General features: G+C 40.6%; 1 protein-coding gene across 1 annotated transcript; it reads right to left on the bottom strand.

Moving 5' to 3' along the window:
- Window positions 1-202: 202 nt before the first annotated feature.
- Window positions 203-26002, bottom strand: minar1 (membrane integral NOTCH2 associated receptor 1). Its single transcript, XM_023289059.3, has 4 exons — window positions 24383-26002; window positions 21681-23159; window positions 5256-5519; window positions 203-2234 (listed from the first exon to the last, which is right to left on the bottom strand). The coding sequence occupies exons 1-4, from the start codon at window positions 25223-25225 to the stop codon at window positions 2037-2039; spliced, it is 2784 nt and encodes a 927-aa protein (XP_023144827.2). The 5' UTR covers window positions 25226-26002; the 3' UTR covers window positions 203-2036.

The raw sequence follows: 26002 nt of genomic DNA, 5'->3' as shown, positions 1-26002 counted from the left end.
GAAGTTTGTAACAGTTGTGGCTAAATTAACAGGTACCCAGTGGCACTGAAAAGATGAATAAAGATGGCGCTGAAGAGTTTTAAGACAGTATCTTGACAACACTCTGTTAGATAATTTCCCCATGTTCAATGTCTTCTCACAGTGAACTGTTTTCACGCATTTCAAATGAATGCAATTTGGCAACATGAAAAACACAGATCCGTTAACAGTCGAACAATGAGTTTTTATTATAGTAATGTTCCATTTAAGACCTGCTCCCACAGTTTGCCTTCAATCTGAAACTATTTACATACTCTGACAGTGTGCTGCAGCTCACATTCCCAGTGCTGAAGGCAATCCGACGTAGAAGATGGTAGCCGTGAGAGAAAAAGAAACAAAAAAACATTCGCTTTCTGCTTACAGCTGGATTCACTCTCATCATTCCAAACAGTGGATTGTATGGTTTAAATTTAACATCTAAACCAGAACCATCTCTACATCATTGTTATGTTTACTGAAAGACATATGCTATGGATTGGCATGTGTTTAATTTGTACATGACTTTTAGGGGAACGTTTCAAAATCATCTCATGTAAAAGAAACTATCTTAGCAGTCAGCATGGACAGCTTTTATGTGCTAGCATGAGCCTGATTGTATCTTGTCATTTGATGATGATCCTTCAGGCTCAACTGTTGTTCAATACATCACCAAGTCAACAGCGATACAGAGAATAAGAGCTGATTTAACCATTTGATGCACAACATGAGTCAAAAGTGACCCAAATCCAATGGAAAATGACCCACGCTGAGCATCAAGGGGTTAATAAAGAGGCTAAGCTCAGGGCTGTCTGGCAACCAAATGGGGACAATAATAGTTAGGCTAGTTTGGCTGCTGAAGTGTTGTTGTTGTTTTTTTCTTAAAAGACGATGTAGTAAGTATAATGAGGTATCTGAAGTCTGTATTTGATAGTGGCAGTGGAAAAACGTAGGGAAACAGTTCAGGCATAGGATATGCAGCAAATTGTCTCGCCAGCCAGGATTTAAACCAGGGAGTAACTGCTCAGGGTATTTGCACCTATGTGATATGTACTCTAACAGCTTGGCTATCAGGCCACCCAATGGAGTGTTTGAAATGTAATGTATCTTAGGAGACTGCAGCAATGAAAGGATCAATAAACCCAATGTGAGCAGGATGTTTTTCACTTCAGTTCGAGCAGTGTGGGAAGATGATTGAATCAATAGTGTTAAGCCTATGAAATCGTTGCAGGTGAGCTTGGCTAGCTAATACAGTGGTTTAGAAATTCAAGTATTCATTAAGCAAACATGTTAAAAGAAATGAACAAAGCTACTATTTCAGTAAAAGGAGCAGGTATGTGCTGTTGCCTGCGTCCATTTCAGAAAAACGAGGAGAAAACAGCAACATTCAAGTTAATTCTCAAGTCATTCCTTTCCACATGTTGGCTAGTTCTATCAGTACATTCAGTTTGGCTGTACAGTCATTCTGCATTCTATGTACAAGTATACTTCTACTTCCACTAAAGTACTTAGATATTTCTATTTAGAAAAATGTGTAGCACAAATTCCACTACTCAAAATGCTTGCTGTTATTGATAAAGATAAATTTTACATTCAACCAGACAATTCATCAAAAATAACTTTGATCAAAATACACTGTACAGTAATTATACGAAAAATAAAAATATATACAATATCATACGTCATTGTATGTTGACTAAAATAATAAAACCAATTTATTTCTGTGACCATCTGTCACAGTAAAGACAGACAGTTTCATCAATGATCTTCCAACTGTCCTAAACAGTTTATAATATCACAATTAAGTATAACTGTTAAATGTATAGATAGACAGTATATATTATGCACTTGCTGAATTCATACAATAGCTAAGGTAATTATTTTTATATTGGCAAGAGAGACCATCAGAAGTAAATACTGCATTGAAACAAAATACCTCAGACTGACGAGGCCCAACATGTTACCCAGTCAACAATAAAAGTGTTGTATCCGTGGTTCAGAGCCACTCCATCCTGATACTCTCATGATTTCATGGTGCAAATTGGTACAACAATGACTAGGATCACAGTGCAAGTAGCAGCTGCAATCAGTGCTCCAATCTTACATGCCTTAGCCCTCCTGAATTCTGCCTCTTTCCTCTTGAGCAGTGAGTCATACCCTGGTGTGTAGACGTCCTCCATCCAGTACTCCAGGTTGTTGGGGTTCAGGGACTCCTGGGTCTGATTAAACAAACACAACAATAAGTAAGAGAATGCACGGGTCTCAGAAAAGTTTTCCGTTTGACTATAAAGAAATACAGTTACCACACACGTACACTGTGATTTCAAAATAAAGCTCAGGAACTTAAGCTTTGCCTGCATTTTGAGTGGGAAAACCAGGAAACAGAACACAGACAGAGGTCTACTTTGGAGTCAGATGTTCTAGAGATTTCTTATGCACCTCTGTGTATCTCCTCTGCAATCTTTTATTACATCTATTCAAATATGGAGTGGAACCGCAGTAAACACAAAAAACACCGCAGAGCACTGAATTGCTTTGTTGTGTATGAGTTTCAAAATGTTCAACAATCATCTTTTTGAGATTATAATCACTGTACAACACCTTGCTGCAAATTCACAATAATTTAACACCAATTTAGAGGCATTTAGATTTTTGTTTTAATCTACTATTTAATATGCATTGTTAGCTGTTTGCAGTATTTGCTTGTCAGGAATCCACAGACTCCACCTTTCCTCTTAACGATTCCCAGAAATTCTGAAATTCTGCACTTTTTATGGTTCACCGGTTTTAATTGTGTTTTATCCAAGAAACCTGTTCAGTTCTGGAACTGAACTGAATAATAACTGAAGAAGGATGTATGAGAGCCGATGTTCTTAGGATGAACAAGACAAGAATCCACACGGAGGATCTCAACATCTGAGCATTAAAAATGCCAGACGGAGCAGAGAGTCTGACTGTGTAATAAAAGCAGGCAACAGATGGATGAGAAGAGTCAGTGGGACTGGCAATGACTGGCCCCTAATACAACCATACAAACACAATATCTTCATGCATGTCCCAGCACACTACACCACCAGTCATGCTCTCTGTGCACTAATCTAGATAGTCTGTGCACACTGGAGAGATCTTTATTTTAATGTAAGAGAGATGAGAAAACTTACAACAAAGACCTACTCAGGAAAGGGAGAACGTTGCAAATATGGTATATTTAGCATGTTAAATTCTTGTGCTACTATGATGTCCAAGGGCTGGCTGAATTAATGCTCACTGAGTTATATAGTTTTAGTCAAACCATACTACCTCCATCTTTAGGGGAGAACGGGACATTCTCTAGAGTTTGGATGTGATGAGAACTTAAATATTCAAAGTTTACTCCAGCAAAGAAACTGGACCTGCAACAAAGAGACTGATTCCATTTTTCCAATCTCCAAATATAGCGCAGCAGAGACATTCTTCATTGTTAGGCTCTAACTAAGAGCATATTGATATTTCAGTTGATTCTTGGATATACTATGAAAAAGAGAGCTGGGGTTTCTTCCATAAAGCAGGTTTCACCCTTTGATGCGCAGTGTGCGTCAGGAGATACCTCCATTGGATTTGGGTCACTTTTTACCCATGTTGTGCATCAAAGGGTTAAAAAAAACTCAGATTTTTAGCAACTCAGACTCAACCAGCTCAAACAAAACAAAAACAAAAAAAAACCAGCATGACTGGAGCTCAAATACTATAATAAACCATTGCAATGGGTAAAGAAAGAGGAGAGCTTCCATTTCAATCCAGTGGAGCTGGAATTATGAACCATACCGACGTGGACTCATGTCATAAGGTACCATTATTATTCTACATTTCATTCAGCTTAGTCCACTCATTTGTTGAATTTTCCATTTTAGATGGTAAAACTAGAATGTGACTGTAATCCTACCCATTTGACATTCAGTTATTAAATATATTTATTTAGCTGTCACCTAATGAGGACAAAATACAGGTGACCTCAATTGAAGATGGAAATATAGATCAAACAGATGAGACATATCTATTTTATTTATATATATATATATATATATATATATATATATATATATATATATATATATATATATATTTGGGTTTGTGCTGACTCATCTGAACAAACCGCCTACCTTCTTGCACCTCTCTCTCTCAAATGTGCAATAACCTCTTTGTGCTGGATACAAAACTGCCAGACTCGCAGATAAAGCATATTTCAAGGTTTCAAGGTCAGGGAAATACCAAAGAGTTGGTGAGCTGCTGGTGCTTGTCATTACACTACCATGAAAATAAGGCCCAGTGTATACTTGTGCTGTACATACCTGCCTCTTGGAAGCTACTGTGCTGTCAATGGTGTTGAACTATTTTATTGCCACAGCAAACAGACTGCCTGATGGGCAACAGCTGTGTGTGATGCTCTTGTAAAAATTACCTGGCTAGTAAAGTGCCAATAAAATCACAAACCTGTTGTAGAAATACTATAGTGTTGGTATAATTTTAAGTGTGATTTTAATCAATAGGTGAATTTTTGCTCAGCACTGCAAACTTTTATAAAGACAGCTAGGTGATAATATTACATAAGCTATAGTAGTAATGGACTAAAAATGTCAAAAAGTCTTTTCACACTTTGTCAGTAGAGGAAAGCAGGTTTGACACCAAATTAGGTCTGCTTCTTAAACCAGTTGTACTCAAAATTATTGGAACTGCATTTACGTCTGAGTGGAACCTTTGTAATCAAGAATGTGTCATCTACAGAGAGCACTTCATGTCCTCTCTATTCAACTTGTAGAATAAGGTACACCTCCTGATGCCATAATGGTTCACATTTTAGGCCTATTAAAACCTATCTATGTTTTGGTTCCAGATGAAAACCAGCTTTTTTGGGTTTTTAACTACTTTAGTTTTGGTCAAAATGCTCCAAATGGCCCAAATTAGGTGTGTGTAAAAGAGATAACTGTTCTGAATCCATTAAGGAAACCAGTCTAGACATCTGAAGTAGCATTTATATGGACATGTCAGGGAGAGCAATTGATTTCTGAGTATCTTGTGTCTCTGAAGGCCATACAATGGCTGTCGATAATATACCTCTCTCAAAGCTTAACAGGGTCTCTTTAGCTGCATAAAAACCACATTGAATGCTCAGAGAAAAAGATCCATTAAGCGAAGAATGCATTATATATGGTAAATCACAGCTATGTTCAGTCCTCTCCTGTAAACTCTGCAGAGTCTAGTACCTGCAGGTCCAGAGCTGTAAGCTGCTTTCCCTTCTCTCCTGACTTGCGTTTATACTCCTCGATGGTCCAGGATGGCTGACAGCGCTTGCCATCTGAAAGGCTGGTGAGCCTTAGATCAGTGTACAGGGGGCTGCCTTTCACATGGGCCTTGACGGAGGGGGTGAAGGGGTGTGATGAATAAACCTGTTCAACCAGGTAGGACTCCTTTGACGGTTTTGCGGGACGTTGCACCTGTGGGAGCTGATATTGACGCTCTCGCTCTGCCTGGAGAAGGAAAAAGGATGAGAGGACAAAAAGGTAATCAGGAATGTTTCCAGTTGTGCACTTTGTAAAATCTTGTAGGCTTCATTTCTGCAATATGCTTAGTTTTTAAAGACTTTTACAACTTCAGTCCCAGACAAAATAATCTATGAAACACAGTATGTATTACAGGGGCAGAATTTTTAAATTTAATGTTCAACCTCCACAGACTGTCAATGTAAATACCTGGGGGGAGACTTCTGCTACTGTGCAGATTTGTGAGACAAATGGAGGTATTCAGCTCTCTGAACCTAGTATCCCATGATGAACATTTGAAGGGCTCAGTGATGTCTATCACCCTTTAACGTTCTGCTCAACCAAATGGTAGAGCACATTTTGACTCACTATATTTTATTGAAAAATATGTTTTAGATCATTTCACCTGTTTCAGCCATCTCTGCCACTCAGTTGAGATACATTATACTAAAAAAGAACATTAAATGTCACTTTGTTTTGAAATAGCATGCAGAAGAAGTGACTGTGCTCACAGGAAGTTAGCAAGAGCAAAATCACTCCTGACATGAGGCCTCTGTTTGCTGTGATTTTCAAAGGTAAGCTAATATTTTTTTTTGACATATTGTCATGTCTAAGGAGTTACTGAACATACCTGTGTAAATTGAAACATAAAAAGAAAGACCTAAAAGGGTCAAATAATTTTTGCAAAACATGCTCTACCGTTTGGTAGAGGTCACTATTTCCGAAACCGGGGGGTCTCTTCATAAAAAATGAATTGATTGTTATTAGTGCCCCAAGGAAATAAAAAATATAAAGAAATAATTTTTCATTGCTTTTTTCTTGGTGAGGACGTTAAAGGGTTAGGAAGATGAATGCAACATAATATGCAGCTTTGCAGTAGTTCAGACAAGTATGCAGTTGGACTACCACCCATGTAGCAAACTTTACAATCAATGCAGCATTGTGTCTGCTCTGTGCTCACAACATGACGCCTACACCAACCTCTACAAATCTGCAAATGGTAAATGGTCCACACTAATCTACTGCCCTAGCTAGATGAGTTGAAGTTTAATTACTACTACTAGTAGGTGGTACATTACAATGTGTTTCTTCATTCAAACACCAATAGTGGCAGAGCTGCCATGTACCAGGGGTTCAGTGTCTTGTCCAATGACATTTTGACACATAGAGGGGCCAGAGATCAACCCTTATGACAAGTGGACGACCCACTCTATGTTTGTGTAATGCTTGCAACGATTGTTACAGAGCATCACTCAGTGCCATATTCATCTCGTCATTATGAAATAAATGACTGAATGTGATAAAGTGTCCTGTTTGTTTAAATGGCCACAAGACAGATGGGCATGTCATCAGGTTATGACCTACAGGAAGCTGTTTCTGTCCTATAAATAGATCAGGATACATGTTGTGGGACAGATTTAGCTTCAGACTAAGACTCGTGTGGCTACTGACAATTTATGATGTACCTATGTCATCGATGGTAGGATTTGAGAAGGGAATGAGCAAACACCCTCACTGGTGGTTTGGAATTGAACCAAGCATCATGTCAGTAGGGCTGTATACTAGGTCTAACTCTGGAACATTCAATTTATTGTCTTTAAATGATTTTGGTGTAGTGTTGGCTGCATGCTTCAAGTCATTGTTGTAGTTCTGTCACACACTGCCTCAGGTTGTCCTGTAGGATTTTCCTCACTGTGAAACATGGTGGTGGCAGCATTCGATGTGGGGATGCTTCTCTGCAGAGTCCCCGAAGGCTTGTAAAGGTAGAGGATAAAATGAAAGGATATACACTGCTTGGTGTCCACCAAACATAGTATCTAGTCAGACGGCCAAAGAGCTAAGTGTTGCACTCACCAGACCAAAGGATTCTCAATATTTTTCATCAAACTCAAGGTTTAATCTGAGCTTTAAACAACTTTTTTTCTTAGCCACGTTCCATAAAGCATTAACTAGTCAAAAACCCACGGCAATCACTGTTGTATGCACAGTCCTTCCATCTCAGCCATAGAAGCTTGCAACTCCTTCAGAGGAGTCATAGATGTCTTGGTGGCCTCCCTCACTAGTCTCTTTCTTGTAACTCCTTCAGAGGAGTCATAGGTGTCTTGGTGGCCTCCCTCCCTGGTCTCTTTCTTGTAACTCCTTCAGAGGAGTCATAGGTGTCTTGGTGGCCTCCTTCACTAGTCATTTTCTGTCCCTAACTGATGCTTTTCAATAACCTTTTCATGGAGTTGCTTGAAGTGTTCTTTAGTCTTCATGTTGTAGTTATAGTCAGAGACTGATTAACCAGTGGCCATATCTTCCTAATACATGTGTCTTTATACTACAATTACTTGAGACACAGTCAGATGATCTCCCTTTCACTAATTGTGCACAAAGTACATATATCTATATACCCACTTTTTTTTGTAGCAAAAGGGGTAAATATGAAAGGAAGGAGAGGAGAGAGACACAAGGAAAAATGACAACACCCAAAAACTGCATTAAACTAGCCTCATATAATGTAAATGGTGTACTCAACCCAACCAAAAGGAGTAAGATAATAAGTAAGATGAAAAAAGAAGGAGTCGGGGTGATCTTGTTACAGGAAACCCACCTAACAGAAAAGGAACACGCAACGCTTCAGAGGAATGGTTGCAACCAAATATTCTCTGCCTTCTACAAATCAGGACACCGGAGAGGGGTGGCAATTTTAATTTCAGGGAGGATTTCATTTGAAAAAATATCTGTGACAGGGGACAAAGAGGGAAGGTTTATCATGGTTAAGGGGAAACTAGGGGAGAGGTGGTAACTTCTCTTAATATCTATGCTTCATCTGGTTCAGATTGGAGATTTTATACACAGATGTTAGACAGAGGCAGAGGGAGTTTTGATTACTGGAGGTGATTTGAACCAAAGACTTCACTCACAGCTAGACTCCTCAGGAGGTGGAATATAAAAAAGTGCAATAAGTAAAAAAATTGAGTCTGAGGTCTGAATTGGGAATTGTATACGTGTGGAGGGATCTGAATCCCACAAATAAGAATTATACATATTACTCGTCACCATACAACATATACTGAAGGATCAATTATTTCTTGATGTATAATATAGATATGTATAGGGTAGAAAAATGTGATATAGGAGTAATGGACTTATCAGACCACAGCCCCCTTTATCTAACATTACGTCTGGGGAGTGAGAAAAAAAACAACAATCTAGAGATTAAATTCAAATACTTTAAAAGGACACACAAAGGAAGAAATAGTGAAGGAACTTCAGATATACATATATAGAGGATAACAGTAATGGTGAGGTGTCCCTGTCTGTGCTGTGGGATGCGTTTAAGACCATGATGAGAGGGATAAAAAATAGCCAAACAGCATCTTTAAAAAAAGGTAAGAAAGTTAAAACTTGACAAACTAAAATCAGACCTAAAAAAACTAAAAAGTGAGCATTAAGACAAATTGAAAGGGCACATAATGAGGAAATTTTAAAAAAGAGAGCAGAGATAAATAAGATTTATGTGCAGCAGATCCAAAAAAACCCCTATTGTTCACAAAACAAAGATAATATGAAGTCGGGGGTAAATCAACTAAATTGTTGGCATATAAACAGAAAAAACAGCAGGCAAAAAACTATATTTACAAAATAAGGGACCCACAAGCAAGAACAACAGTGGACAAAACAGAGGAAATTCAAAAGTGCTTTCAAGCTTATTATAAAAATCTATATGCTCAGCGGAAATGTTGTAATAAAACCCAGATGGATACATTTTTTTGAGAACTTAAATTTACCAAGAGTAACAGAAGAACAGAATGAGGCTTTTACTGCCGAAATTACAGATGAGGAAATGAATAAAGTATTCTCAAATCTTAAGGTCAACAAGTCCACGGGTGCTGACGGGTACATTACGGAATGGTACAGATCACTTAAAGTATCATTAATCCCACTTCTGTGGAAGGCTTTTAACTGGGTGTTGAAGGGGGGAGAAATTCCTCATTAACTGAGAGAAGCCATTATCTCTGTAACTCCGAAGGAGGGGAAAGGTGAGCAGGAATGCTCCACCTATAGACCTATTTTTGTCCTTAATCAAGACTATAGACTGTTTACAGTAAGACATTTAGAGTAATTCTGTCAGAAATAATTCATTTAGACCAGACAGGATTTATAAAACAAAGACAGATACAAGACAATATCAGACGCACCCTACACGTAATGCAACATGTAATCAAAAATCACATAGAGACTGTAGTGGTGGGAATAGGTGCAGAAAAAGCATTTGACTCCGTTGGGTGGGGTTTCCCATAACAGAGTGCTGGAGCGGTTTCATTTCCACGAGACATTTACTAAGGTCATTTAGGCCCTGTATAATAAAGCGACAGCTAGGATCCGGATCAATGGGAGTCTTTCAAAGTTCATCACATTTGAACAAGGCTGCCATCAGGGTTGCTCAGCGAGTCATCTTCTGTTTACCATTTTTCTGAGCAGCTGGATGAATTAAAATGTAAATATAACAGGCATAGACATTGGGGAAGGGGTACAAAAAATAGCATTATTTGCAGAGGACGTATGGATATATTTGTCGAGCCCAAATGTGTCCCTCCCTGCACTTAAGACAAACCTTACAGACTATGGTCATCTATCGGGCTATAAAATAAATACACAAAAAACTCAGGTTATTACTTTCAACTACAGACCAAACCAAGCGATTAGGGACAAGTACCAAATCAACTGGGAATTAAAATCAAGAAAGTATTTGGGACTTGATCTCCTCAAGATTTAGGACAAGTAAAAACCATCAACTATGGTCCGTTGCTCCATAGAATTAAATCTGATATTTGCAGATGGAATCTGATACCTTATATGAACATTACACAAAGGGTGGAGGTGATAAAAATTAATGTACTGTCAAGGTTTCTGTACCTGTTCCAGAGTCCACCGGTGGAGGAAGCTGAAAATTAATTCAGGGAATGGGACAAAATGATCTCTAGATATATCTGGCAGGGGCAGAGACTATCAGGTACAGAACGCTGCAATTACCTGAAAACCAAGGAGGACTAGCACTTCCTTGCCTGAAGAGCTGTTATCAAGCTGCACAAATAAAAATACTGTTGAATATATATAATCCTTCCTATTCAGCAAGACGGAAAAAAATTGAAGCCAGCACAACAGATGGGGTTCCTATACAGGCTATAATAGGGGACAACAATTTGAGAAAACATATTAGAGAAGAGACAAACCCATTTTTGGATATATCACTGAAGCTTTGGTTTGAATTAACTGTGAAAATGACTTGGGACAGGGGGCCTACAGTATTCTGGGAGCTCTTAAGAAAGAACGAGATTAAAAGTTTTCAAGAGACAAAAGACCAATATAGTCTAACGAATCTGAATCAATACAGGTACAGGCAATTAAGTCATTATATAGAGCAAACAACAAGGGGGACCATTAAGTGAAGGGGATTAGAAGTCATTATGAATCAAAACTGAGGGAAAAGCTAATTTCAAAATTATATAAGGGAGTGGAAGACTTAAAGGAAAATGACATGTATATAAAAAAGACTTGGGAGAGGGAGGCAAATATTGTCATATCAGTGGATGAATGGGAAAAGAAAAATGAACAGCAGTGGAGAACAACTTGCTCCTTATCATGGAGAGAAAATGGGTGCAGGAACATCATAAGATTATTTAGAACACCAGCACAGACAAAGTATCATGACACAAAGTGTTGGAGATTATGTGGAGCTAATAAAGATGACCATTTCCATGCATTCTGGGGTTGTCCCTCCATTGGCAGCTACTGGCAGGAGTTTAAGAAGTGTATGGATAAAATACTGAAGGTGTCTTCCACATACATTTGAGCACTAAACCTGGGGAAACTGGACATAAAACCTCAATGCATTGAGCCCTTCTCTCATTACCTATGTATTTACTATATATACCATTATCACTTAGCATTCACTTTGTGTCCCCCTGTGTCCTTCTCTGAATGTCCCTAGTCCCAGAGCTGCATGCCTCTGATCTGTGGTTGCTGTCTTAGTCTCCATCATGTCCCCTGTGGGATGCTGCTGCTGTCTTTCCTCCAGCCCACTGCTTCCAGCTGCCCATTTCCACCAATCTACTCTGCATTGCCCTTACTATACATGATATGCTCACATACACACTGGTTGCATCTTACTACCAGCTATATATGTAGCATATTTAATGCCAGAGCCTTACACCATGACAGTAAACTTATGAATCAGTTTCAATGTTGGCTTGTTCTGTCCTCACTCACTCTGTATTCATTATGCATCACTTTGTATGCATTATCTATGTTTCTCACACCATGCATGTATGCCACTGTATGTTCTGTGGTTATTTGTCCCCCACCTCCCTCTTCTCCCGTCCCTTCCCCCCTGCCCCTTCCTCACCCCCTCTACCGCTTCTGACTTTGTACCTGTCAACCCGGCCAGCGGCAGATTGGTCGACCCATATGGGCCGGATTCTGCTCAGGGTTTCTTCCCATTAAAAGGGAGTTTTTTCTTGCCACTGTTGCCTTAGGGCTTGCTCTGGGGTTCAGGCCATTTGGGTTCTGTAAAGCATCTTGAGACAATCTGAATGGTAATTGGCACTACATAAATAAAATTGAATTGAATAGAAAATTAAATGATTTTTGAGGTCAAGGAGAGTTTGCACCACAGCTGAAATTATTAGCAACATAGCAAGTAGTAGCAAATTACTAAAATCGAAAAATGGCAAAGTTCAAAGAGGATCCTATATATTTCCAGCCTGTTAATGGCATTCTTGTGAAAGTCATTTGTTGGACTGAAACTGTCAAAAATTGATAATTAAAGGGAAGAATGTGCTTGCTGAGGCACTAATTAAGATTTTAAAATGCAGGTAGGAAATGCTTGATATGGATCACCACTCACATTTGCATTCTCACTCAGTAAGAAAAACTGCCACAGAGTGAAACAATTTGTCTCTGCTGTTTGTTTTGTTGTTTACATTTTGGAACCGTCAAAACGTTTAACCAATTTTGTGTATACACCCAAGAAAATAAGGAGCAGATCTCCTGATTCAGAGCACAGTAAACAGGCCAAACTGTGGTTCTGAGAGCGCCCTAAATAGCAGGCTCGTCATGGCGTTGCAGCTGGTGGGCGTTACAGTCCATTGGCAGAGGAGCTGCAGCTGAGTCCCAACCTTCATTATCAAGGTTTTTTCATTTCTTCCCCATATTCCGCTGTTACCCTGACACTGAGACTGAAAAGATGAGCCAAACCATAAAAGAACCATTAAAATAGTCAGCAAGAAAGGCAGGTTAACACAGCTATAATATCCTGTTATAAACCACTGATTTGCTTTGCTGTTAACTGATATTGTGGCCTATTTGATGCACCTTCATGATGAACAGTTTCACCTGACTGACAGCCAATGTTCAGTGTCAATATAAAATGTAGTGTGTCTTATTTAAAAGTCACAGGAGACTGGTGTGCAGCATTTCTGACTTTCAGATTTGCTTCTTTCTAAATTAAGAGAAACTGCATGCTTTTCTAATCTTAAACCTCATAACTGAATGTATTCAAGATCTAAGAGTTTTTATGTCACAGGCTCATACATTATGTGCAGTGAAATGCAAAGTGACTGCTCCTCATTGATGTGCCCTAACAATAAGACATTTTAAAAGAACATTCTTAAGGACAATAGAAAAGTTACACCACAGATAAAAAGGAGGTAGAGATTGTGAAGCTACAGTGACGCGAACATTGTGCAAGAGTGAATGCCATTGTTCTTTTGTGGTTGTATGCTTCTATGCTCACGCTAATGATTGAGGCTGTGTCTACACTCCTGCAGAAAGACTACATTATTTCCCCTGTTCTACAGACAATGTACACTTAAAACCTCCTCCATGCTTACCTGTTGTCTTAGTAAATCATTGTTAGGTGTAATGTCCATTTCCATAGCACTAAAGTCTTGACTCTGTCTCGAAATGATTTGCACTGGGATTTGTGTCAGACTTGGCTTACTGTAAGTGCTCTTTGTTACAGTCTTGTAAGGCAGTATGCATTTTTTTTAAATACGGTTCATTTAATGTTATCTTGCCTTCATCATTTCTTTGTGAAACACTTGTGCACGAAGGCCCGTCCCTCTTTGCAATTACAGTAATGTCTGAAAAAACCAAAGCACACAGTTACTGACTGTAGGCAGTGAAAGCACAGCTCTGATTTGCACACTAGTATTACTTCTGTTGACAGTTATATTACCACTGTCACTGAATACAAGTCATGTTGTTTTCAACAACAGTTTTTTTAAGCAGGGGGCTGTGCTATTAAATAGGTTTGATATAGTCAGGCTTTTTGTGTTGCTTGAGAAAAGCTAAAACTATCATGATGGTAGTTATCAACTTTCTCTACTAACCCAGTCTCTCTTCACCAGATCTGTGTATGCTCTGCAAAGACTGGACCAAGGGCATGCCATCTACTTCAGTCAAGTGGAACAGCAACAGGAGCTATGAAGAGTAAGAATACTGATTACAGTAGAGTGGTGCAACTGCAAATGTTGCAAGAGAGGAATGTAGTTAGACAATGGTTAATGGTGTAAGTTAATGCATTTTTTTTTTTTTTTACCACTCAGTGACTCTTAGTGCAGCTGCTTATTACTCCACCAAGGAATGCAGGGAAGGTTATGTGATGATCTGCTTTGGTTTGTCTGTCTGTCTGTTCGGAACATTACTCAAAAACGGATTTGGATGAAATTTTCAGGGAGGGTCAAAAATGACACAAAGACCAATTGATTTGATTTTGGCAGTGATGCGGATTATAGTTTGAATCCACGGATTTGTTAAAAATATCATTGCGAGATAACAGCACAGCGACACTGTAACTATGACAACAAGTGAACACCACGTCAGCTGCCTGCTGACGATCACATGATTGCGATCCTACTACAAATCGACCGCTGTGGAATTATCGGGACTTATCCGTCGGAAACGATACAAGGAATGAGCAGCCTTGGTGGAGCACTGCATTCTCTGAGTGCTTTACTAGTTTCTAATGTGACAGCTGCACATTGGCGCTCTGAAACATTAAACTTCATGTATTTGAACTGTCCCATAATTAGAGGTTACATGAAAATGGCTTAGTGTTTTGACCAAATCAAAGTAAAATTAATATTATTAAGTATTCTATGTGACAAATACCAGTGACATGCAGTCAGGGTAGGCACTGCCTACCCAAGGCTGAAAGTTATAAATGAAATCATTCCATTTTAATAATTACTTTTTATAATTCTTTTCAATTTCTTTTATAATTTTTTTTTTTTAATATAATTTTTAAAATTATAATTTCGGTTTGAAAGTGACGGCATTCAGTGCTTTTCATAGCCCAGTAAAAATGACTCAACACACCCCCTTACTGGCCAGGCAGAGAAGTTGCACAAGTAATAACTCATTTAATCGCACCTTTCTCAGTTCCCTCATTTCTGGCACACTGGTAACACTGATGCATCCTCCAGCCCAGTAGGTGGCGGTATTGAACCTAAAGTCTGTTTGCCATCCGCAAAGAAGATGAACAGGACGCACTGAGTGATGTCAGACCACATTGAGCTTGCTGGCCGGAAAGTTCTCTTTTAAAAATCTTCCCGATGGTAGCTTGGCTAAAAGTGTGGTTGTGTGCAAATTGTGCAACAAAGAGTTTTGTTATCACCACATCACTTAAAACCAACAGCATCACCACAATGCAAAACATGTTTCTGCAAGCATGGACACCATGTACGTGTTCACAACGCCATTTGTTCTCGCATGGAAACGCGTTGCATCTGAATATCTCCTGCTTGGTGGGCGGGTCACTAGTGGGTCACTAGGTTGTCACATGACAGACTTTCAGTCTGGTAGAAGTGTGGGACCAACATGGTGGCTTGGCGGCAAACTTTTGCTTTTATCATGAAAACAGTTCAGCCAAAAAGTATTTCTGAAAGCATTTGATATGAGAAATAAGCTGCTGAATCTGTCCCTTTTTTTGTTCAACAACAGCAAATTTAGATGTTTAATGAAAGTTTTGTGATGCGTTGGACCTCCGCTCCCATGCCTCATTTGCATAAATTTATGCAAATGAGCTTCAGGGCGACAAACTGAAACGCAGCCCCAAGCACGCCGTAATGCAACCAGCATGCAACGCGATGTGTTTCACATAGACAATGAATGGGATGCAAGAAATTGACGGATCCTGTGGTTCTGGTACCACCACTTTTCAAAACATTGAAAGTGCTTGAGTTTACAAAGAGTTCTAAAATGTTGAATATAATAGCTATAATTGCACATTAAGTTTGCAGTAATTCGTGAATGTAGTAGACAGATGAAAAATGCACAGATAAATATGAATGGAACATTAATATTTTTGTTGCTTAAGGAAAGACAGACAGACAGACAAATCAAAACAACAGGTATTTAATAAAATGGGACATTCTCACCTCAGAGCATCAGTTTAAAGCGACAGCACCAATGCATTGTTTCCAAGCAGCATGTGTCATCATGATAGTGTGCCCTTCCTTACTTTTTGTACAATTTTGAGTCCTCACACTTTCACACTCATGCACTGCAGCTGTGACACCAGTGAGGACTAAGTGCTGAGGCCTTTGGATGTAGATTGAGACTGGACCACATTCTCACACACACTATCGCCCTCTTTAATTCTTTGGGTAAGTACATTCAGATTATACATCATATAAAGAGTGCTTTGCTTTATCAAAGGGTTTAATAAATGCTTTCAAATATAAACTGTATACTTGTCCATTTAAAATTCAAGGGTACATGCTGCCAACTCAACTCCAGAATCCTTTAACCTTCACTAGCTGTTACTGTGGTAACTTCCGTTGTCATTAAATTATCAGAATTCAAAATTGATCTTTAATGTACTTTAACATGCTGATCTATTCGTTTGGTCCTTCTGGCTTCAACTGAAGATGGTGCCCTATAAATAACACCTACAACATTACAAAGATCTGTCATGAATTTGTTAGAAAACAGTTGATTATTGTTCTACTTTTCTCTAATATTACTGCAAACCCACATACTGTGGTTTTGAACTAATAGTTGAACAAACAGGGCACTGACCAAATTACATACGCCCCTGGGACTTGTATTAAAAAATACAGCAAAAAGTTATTATTATCCGTCTTCTATTTTATGTAGGTGAGAGAAATAATAGCCGAGGAAACATCCAGATAAATCGTATGGTTTGAAAAGCATTTTGTTTTGAAGATACCAGCAGGTTCCACCTTTAAATCTGAGCTGAGAGGAGCTCTGTTGTCGTGCCATGTGGTTCCTTTGTTCTACATGGCATCTCTCACAGCCAAGAGATGTACTCAAGGCTATGTAGGGAGAAAGAGGAATTAATCCCGTCAAATTAAGGGCACTAAAAAGTGAACAGGATGCATCTGGGTGTTTGAAAACTCTTGGTGTAGGCTTGTGCTCCTTCTGTGGCCTGACAAGTAACAGGTAGAGGCAGAAACATCTTCCATCACAGCAAATTTCAAGAATTTATTAATGTTTTTTTTTTTCCAAATGAGCCAATAAGATGAAAAACACCATTTTGCATATTTTCAGATTGCTTCTATCAGGAAAGCAGTTGCTTGTTTTCAAAAATTGGTATACTAACAATAATAGGAAACTTTAATGTTAATACACACATATTTTCAGTAAGATGGAAATAAACAGCTTGGAGAATACTCTTACCATTTCACTTATGTTAAGCTGAAACATCTATACTTAAAAAAAAAAAAAAAGCTTGATCCCAGCTTTTTCAGAGGTTCCAGATTAGATGCCAATGACTGTGACACACTTAGGGAGTGATGGATGGAAACTGTTTTATTCACACCTCCAACATCTCAGATCTGTTCACTTTGCTATGAAAGTGTGTGGTGTCATCATGCCAAGATCTAAACACATCTCTAAAACCTTCTAAAAAAAAAAAAAGATTGGGAATACCTTCGAGTCAGGCAAAGAATTTTAAAAGGCATCCAAGGAATTTGAAGGAAAAAAAAAATCACTCCACTGTAAATAAAATCATCTACATGTGGCATAGACTTTGAACGACTGCAATATGTCCAGGAGTGCCAAAAAAGCAAATTACTGTAAAGAGCAGATTGCTGGATGCATAGAGAAGTCGCCAACAAATACTGTATCAGAGACAGATCACACAAATTTCACCAGCGTCAGACGCATGCCAGGAAGGTGTGTCTTTTTGTACAGCATGCCTTTGCTGTCTATAGTGAATAAAAGAAGTGGACAAGACAGCTTGCAGTCAGATGAGGGTTTCAAAGAGGATCGGATGTTTGCTCACCTTCTTGGGGAGTAAAGAGTGGCTTATGTAGCCCCATTCTCCACGTTCACATGTGTATGAGGCAGCAGAGACTGTCAGAAAATGACTTCTACAAGACAGCTTCTTAGGTGACAGAAGCACCCAACACCAGCCAGATATGCACTCTGCTGACCCTGCTGGATCTTTGCACTTACTTCAAATACAACGAAGGTTTCTACAGACAGAAGCGCGACTGCATCACGGGTTCTCCAGTGTCACCGACTGTGGACAACCTCTACACGGAGGAAGTGGAAAACAGAGCTCTAAGCTTGTTGAACCGAAGAACTCCTAGCTACTGGTTGAGATGTGTGGACGACACCTGGGTCAAAATCAAAGTCTAAGAAGTAGAAGCCTTCACAGAGCCCATCAACTCAACGGACAGCAACACTAAGTTCACACAGGGAAGATGTGAGGGATAACCAGCTGTCTTCGTTGGACTTTGCTATGCAAACTGATGAGGATAGAAGCCTCAACGCTGAATCTACAGAAAACACACAGACCAATATTGGCTATTCAAATCTCATCACCCACTCGAACATAAACTGGGGTCATCAAAATCTTACAGCACTGGGCTGAGAATGTTCCTTCCACTGCAGAGGGAAAGGAGAAGCAGCATGCTCCCATTAAGAAGGAACTGAAGAACTGTGGCTATCCCAACTAGATCTTCATCAAATCAACAAAAAGATCAGGTAAACACAGCATCATAGAAAAGGCAGGAGAATGGAAAAACAGGTGGAACAACATCATCATTCCATATGCAGCTGGTGTGTCTGAGAAACTCAGATTTTCGCTATCCATAATGTACCAGCGCACTTAAGACCAAGTAACACTCAGACAAAAACTGGTTCACCTCAAGGATAAAACATTAATACACAAGTGAAGCAAGGTTGTATATGCAGCCCAATGCAGTGAAGAGTGCACAGACTGGTACATAGGAGAGACCAAACAACAGCTTCACAAACATATGGCTCAACACAGGAGAGCAGCTCCTCAGGACAAGACTCAGCATCCACCTGCATCTGAAGGATAGAGGACTTTCCTTTGAGGACAACAATGTCCACATTTTGAACAGAGAAGACTAATGGTTTGAGAGACGAGGAAGCCATGAATGTTAAACTGGAATCACTAAACAGAGAAGGGGGTCTATGACACCACTTATCAAACACCTATAGCGCAGTTTTAAGGTCTCTCTCCAGAAAGTTTCACCATCATTATCATCTCCTGACATGGCAGATTCATAACCTTTGTAGTGTAAACTGGCAGCTCTACCACCACTATTGCCATCACTGCTGGTGGACCTCCTGTTTTTACAACAATTCAAACTTGGAGACAGGTAAGTCCTGGGTTGTCTATGGGTCATATGAGCTGGAGTGACTGGAAGGAATCCAAACAGGGGAAAGTGAGTCCATGAGAGGATCAGCAGTCTATTATATGTTCTGGTGGGGAATGAATGCATGAACTGGGCTTATATTGCATGAGGTGTGATTGTGAACAGGTGAGCTGAGTGAGCTAATTACTGCAGCTGACTCACATCGGTGCAATCAGACTGCAATCAGACTGCAGGCAGGCAGATGACGCAGGGAGCAGAGAGACACCAGAGAGAGAGAGACAGACAGGAGGGAGAGACAGATGACAGATAGATACAGAGACATGGAGAAGGAGAAAAAGGAAAAGAACAGGGGCTGGAGCAGGGATCATAACAGTCGAACATCTTCAAGAACCTAAAAGAGAAGAGCTTTTTTTTTCTTTGAAATTCGTCAAACTCCAGTAACTTCTAATTTTCTATGGTGGAATGATTTAAGTATGTTTGTCACAAAAACCAACCATGCATTTTGGTTTTGTTATGACGTTATTATAGACCCTCTAGAAATATGACAGCAATGCCGATAATTAGTTAAATATCCTTTTATCATTTTCATGTCAACTAGGTGCTTTTACTAGCCATCCACAAGCTTCAAGTAAGCTTCCGATTGTATCTGTAACCATTCCTCTTGACAGAATTGGTGCAATTTAAGTAGATTTATTGTCTTTCTGATACAGACTTGATTCGTCAGCACAGTCCACAGGTTCTTCATGGAGTTTAAGTCAGGACTTTGGGGAGAACAGTCTAAAGCTTTAATTGCAGCCTGATTGAGTCAGTTCTGTACCACTTTTGATGTTATGAGGCCATTCTTCTAACACAACTTGATCAACACAGCTTTCTAAATCATCCAAATTGATAATTCAGATTGCTGAATGTATGTTTTTTACCAAACAGAATTTGTCATATTTCCAGAAGACCTTCATAAATTCACGAAAGAACCAAAATGCATAACTGTTTTTGGTGACAAACACATCCATCCATCCATTATCTATACACCGCTTAATCCTCACTAGGGTCGCGGGGGGGGCTGGAGCCTATCCCAGCTGACTCGGGCGAAGGCAGGGGACACCCTGGACAGGTCGCCAGTCTGTCGCAGGGCCACATACAAGGACACACAATCACTCTCGCATTCACACCTATGGGCAATTTAGAGTAATCAATTAACCTCAGCATGTTTTTGGACTGTGGGAGGAAGCCGGAGTACCCGGAGAAAACCCACGCATGCACAGGGAGAACATGCAAACTCCATGCAGAAAGATCCCGGGAAAGCCGGGACGCGAACCAGGGACCTTCTCGCTGCAAGGCGAAAGTGCTAACCACTACGCCACTGTACAGCCCGTGACAAACACATATGGATTTTAATCATTTCATCATTAAAAACTGCTATAGGAGTCATTGGAAATTCAAGACTGCGATGATATACATGGTCTTTACAAGTGTATGTAAAATTTTGTTCACAACTCTACATGACTTTGCATAAAATTGCATTTACTGTGGTAGAATAACATGGTCCATATAGCAAATTCCGAGTTGCAGTACATTCTAATGAGCTCTGAGGATCTCACCCTTAGAAAGAAAGTAATTAAATATATTTAACAAAATGTTGAACTTGTCTACTTCTCTATATCATACACAAATTTTACCGTTGTTGCTACGCTTCCCACACAGACCTGCTAACTGGGGACAGGCTTTTAACACATCAGGCTGAAATGTCAGTGTCTGTGCTTCACAAAACAAGTCTTTATGATAAAATCTGTGCAAAGCACAGATTTTATCATAAAGACTTGTTTTGTGATTTCCCTGTTAATTAATTCCATATTATCAACAACAGTATGTTTATGTGCTGCATAAAGTACAGGAACATCGTATATGTTTTACCTGTCATCCTGGTATCCTGTCACCTTTATTTTTATCTTTCCATTTCCATACAGTATTACTATGAATCTATTTTGATGTTATGAAATGGACAGCACCTGTTCGGGGACAGTATTTTTTTCTTAAACTGTTGACAATCAGGGCTGCACAGTGGCGTAGTGGTTAGCACTTTCGCCTTGCAGCGAGAAGATCCCTGGTTCGCGTCCCGGCTTTCCCGGGATCTTTCTGCATGGAGTTTGCATGTTCTCCCTGTGCATGCGTGGGTTCTCTCCGGGTACTCCGGCTTCCTCCCACAGTCCAAAAATATGCTGAGGTTAATTGATTACTCTAAATTGCCCGTAGGTGTGAATGTGTGAGTGATTGTTTGTCTATATATGTAGCCCTGCGACAGACTGGCGACCTGTCCAGGGTGTCCCCTGCCTTCGCCCGAGTCAGCTGGGATAGGCTCCAGCACCCCCCGCGACCCTAGTGAGGAATAAGCGGTGTATAGATAATGGATGGATGGATGGATGTTGACAATCAGTCTCTGTGTTTTATGTCGAATACAGTGTGTTTCTGTCTAATTTAAATGTAAATTATAAAACAGTGTCTGTACCTCTTTGACTTTTCGATGTCTGTCCTTGCTGTCTCGGTCTCTGTCTTTGTCCCTGCCCTCATCTCCAGGGTGGCAGGAGTAGGACACAGTCCTCCAGTCCCGTGGAGAGTTGGTGATGCTGGCAACCTTTGACTCCGTGGCACTGCTCTCCTCATTCAGTGAGCGGGATGACCTTCTGGTGAACATGTTCTTCTTCAGAGCCTTCATCCTGAGGCTATTGCTACTACACCCATCCGAGCAACACCACTCCCCAGTATGGCCACTGTCCGTTTTGACATTGTGACCAGTGGTGTGGCACTGGAAAATTTGAGGTGAGAGAGTGATGTCGGAATGTGGATGTGGGTGAGGTTTGTCCTGGGTGGCATTGGACCCAGATGCTGATGCTGTATCGCCTTGCCTCCCATTGGCTTCAGGCTCCTGGATCTTCTCATCCAGCTTGTTGAGCTTTGAGAGTACCTGGGAGATCTCACTTCGAACCCCTGACAGAGACTCCAGCTTCTTTTCGATCTCACCGATTCTCATTACCAGCTTACACACACTTGATTTGAGCTCATCATCTGTGTTTTCCAGTGAGTGGAAAAGACGATCTAACTGGACCTTGGCTAGTTTGATTGTGTTGCGTTCGGGGGAGCTGTCACCTTCAGACTTTAGTGTTACCTGAGAGAGAGACCCATTACTGTTGTAACATGATGGCTGGACAATACCTAAAGAGTCACAAACACTCATATCATCCAGAAAACGAAAAATGTCACTTATGTCATCACTAACAATCTCAGAGTCCTCATCAGAGTGTTTGAAGGCTTGTCTTTCTCTGCCACTGTACTTTGATTGATATTGCTTCAGCTTCTTCTGCTCAGCCTGTTCTGTTTGAGTCCCAACACTAGAGGAACTGTCTCCTCTCTGAAAAGATGCAGTGCTGATTTTTTTGTCCCTAAACATTTTGGTTGCCTCTCTTTTTTCCATACCTGCAGGTCCACTTGCTATCAGTGCTACATCCTTTGTTTTAATTCCATTGCTTTTCTTTGGAAAGCCAGGAGAAGCTACAACCTTTTCCTTTGGGCTGTGAAAATGCTGTCCACTGTCAGTGTCGATGATGCTGATGTTGCAATGGTGGTTTTCTTTGAGTGGTTTGTTGTCCAAAAAAGGCCTCTCAAAGTCTGGAGGCCCTTCGTCTGTGTTAAGACTGAGGCTCTTTACAGGCCACGCTGACTGCTTCCCAGCTTTGTTGCTGTGCTTTCTGCTGCTGATGCAATCAGAGACTGTGGTAGGACCGAAGTACGTAGATGCCTGTAAGTCGTCTAGGCTCTCATGCTTCACCCTCTGCCTGTCTTGAAGTGGAGAGTTGAGTGTCGGTTCAAAATAGGGATTGCTGTAGGGCAGCTCGAAGCTGTGGTTGAAAAAGGTAGCAGGCTTGTGCATGTCCCTTCTATGGTAGCCGTCAGCAGCCTTACTAGCCTGTTTGCCCTCAGTGGTGATGACCTACAACAGTGAACCAAACAAGCCAACTTTAAACACACTCATGCAGCAAACACAGCTGGAACTGCATACTTAGAGTAATTATAGGGAATAAAAACTTAAAATTACAAAATATTACAAGACTACAGTAGGAGTGAATAATTAGAGTCAGAAAAATATAATACTAGATCACATGTTCTATGGTATTTTACTAAGATGGACCATCAGTCAGTACAACGTGCATATAAATTAGGCGCTGAGCACATCATTTATATGTGAGGAAGTAATACAGGTTAGGGCATGTCTAGTGAGAACTGTACAGTGACTAACATGCTCTTACTCCCTTGTGTTCAGTCTATTTATTACAGGATGTGGAAAATTCCAGTATTTCCCATTTCCCCTTTTGTTCCGGTGCATCATACAGATTTTTAAACAAACTAGGATTTCCCTTTCATTGCCCCCAGCTCTTTGTGGTGCTCCCTGACACATTTCTGAGCACTCTTTGCAGAGTAGTAGGGCACATAGTGTGGCTGGAGAAAGTCTCCAGTGTTCCATTGCCACTGGCAGTGTGCGTGGCCTATGACACTGTTTAGGTTGGTGGTACATGTCAAACATGTCCACATCTTAGCAGAATATTGCATTGTAATGACATGATCAATGTGGCTCAGTTCACCCATCAGACACCAGAAAACCCCTCCAGAGAGGTGTCTACAGCCTGACATATCAGAACAGTTTTCACAGCACAAGGGGGATCTATACGATATAAGTTAATGTTGTGGTTGATTTGTGTACATTAGCTACCAAAGGGATTAACTTATAACTTGGTATAGTAGTTGTCAGTTCAAGGTGGTTAATATTTGTTTCATTTAAGCTTACATTGATATTTGCAACATTTACTTTTGCTGCTATGGTTTCCCAGAATTTTAATTATAATGTTAGACAGTTAATTTTTTAAAATTTATGTCATGGTCTTACATAAAATCAACCTTTGAAACATTTTTACTTCATTGCGTACTGAAATGCAGTGACACATTGCATCTGAAGTACAGTTATTTTAATTTTATTATCTGACTACTTCTAGAACCCAAATCCTTAATCCGTAATTGATATTTTTGGAATCTAATAAAATGTGTGTAACATTGTTTTTAGGACAATGCACATTGTAATGTAATGCAATGTACATTAACATAAAAATCAAAGTAGCCCTTTCTCTCTTACATCTTTAATAGCATCCTAAAAACACAGACCTGTGGTGAGAAGGACGCAAAGTGGCGAAAGTCCTCCTTAAAAATGTTCCTCTTCTGAATGCAGGAGTGAACAGAGAAGGGCTCCGGATGGCCTATGTGCTGTAGTGACTCCTGCTCGATAGTGGATTCACTGTCTATGTCCATGGGAAAGTACGTGCTCTGCATTTCACAGGGTGGTGGAGGTGGACTGGTGCCAGAGTACTGGGGCAGATGATGCAGTTTGTCCAGAGAGGCTGCTCTACATGACAGGTCTTTGCTGATGCCCAGAAGGAAATTGGGGTCTGAGGTGGGAATAAACTGCTGGCGGTTGTTACACTCAGATGGTTTGGGACACGGAGGAGCAGTCTGAGTCACAGGGTGCTGCTGGGGGTGGTGGTGATGATGATGGTGATGGTGGCTGTCCCTGGGATCATTCGTGTGCTCATAACCAATCCCTCTGTCACAGTCTTGATGCTCAAAGACATCGTTGTCAGATGTGCATAGCTCCACTGATTGGTTCTTGTGAAACTTGTCTCTGTGCATCACGGGGAGCTTGTCTTTGGCTAGTCCTCCATTCATTTGGATCAAGTTAAACATGGTAACAATGTCTGCTGCCACCATAAGCTTCTTGGACTGTGGGTCCTCCATGGAGCAGCGCATCTTGTCCTTGAAGAGGGTGGCTGGGAAGGCAGGATCCAGGCAAGCCATGTAGAACAGCAGGTTGCGGAGCTTGGCCAAGTGGACCAGATCAAAGCGAGCACACAGATACTTGCACAGGTTCTGGTAGGACATGGTGTTCCGCTTAATATTAAGTTCTTCCAGGATCCGGTCAAGGAACACAAAATATTCTGAGTGGGGGTCCATGGCTGCTGGGTGGCAGGAACAGGCCTACAAAGAAGCTCCTACCTCAGGAGAAGGTTGACACCTGGAAATCCCACACCTAAATGTTCGTTCAGCACAAATATGTTGCCCTGTTCCTGGGCAGAAGATAAATAAAGGATTTCATAAGACCAAGAGGAGGCAGTGACAACAAAAGCAAACCTAAAATGACACTTGGCTGATTTATTTACGCATAGTCAATGGCATAAAAAGCTTCCTAGCAGAAATTCATCCTGAACAGGCCACCTGCGTTCCGACAGTGAACGCAGCAGAGCATCTGCTGCACGTTTCAGCTGTATTTCAGTTGCATTTGCACATCATCACTTACTGAGGTCCTGCCAGCAGAGCGGAGAATCATCAGATCACTCATCAGAGACCCATCAAAAGACTGAATATACTCAGAGAAACATCGCCATCTGGATCTGAATCCGCAGCGTGCAGCCCTCCAACACAAGCATCCAAGAGGGGTTTAAACGACAGGCGTTAACTCAGCCAAATATCAGTCGGTCTAAATGGGGAAAAAAAGCATAAAGCAAACCCAGCGCAAGCTCATCTGCATGGGCACGGGTAAACACAGCTCAGACAATCCGTTGTCCCGTGTTTGAATGTGGGGTACAGATCCATGCTCCTGGACAGTCCCAGCGGTCAGGACTGTCTCCATGGCCTGTGTTTGCTCTCCTCCTGGAGGTCTGTCTGTTGGTGTCGTGACGCGGTGGCGACGGAGCTGTCCGGGAAATGAAGCTGCATGCTGCGCTGAAAACC

The sequence above is a fragment of the Amphiprion ocellaris genome, chromosome 1, assembly GCF_022539595.1.
Source record: "Amphiprion ocellaris isolate individual 3 ecotype Okinawa chromosome 1, ASM2253959v1, whole genome shotgun sequence".
NCBI classification, from domain to species: Eukaryota; Metazoa; Chordata; class Actinopteri; family Pomacentridae; genus Amphiprion; species Amphiprion ocellaris.
This window is presented reverse-complemented; position numbering and strand designations above follow the sequence as displayed.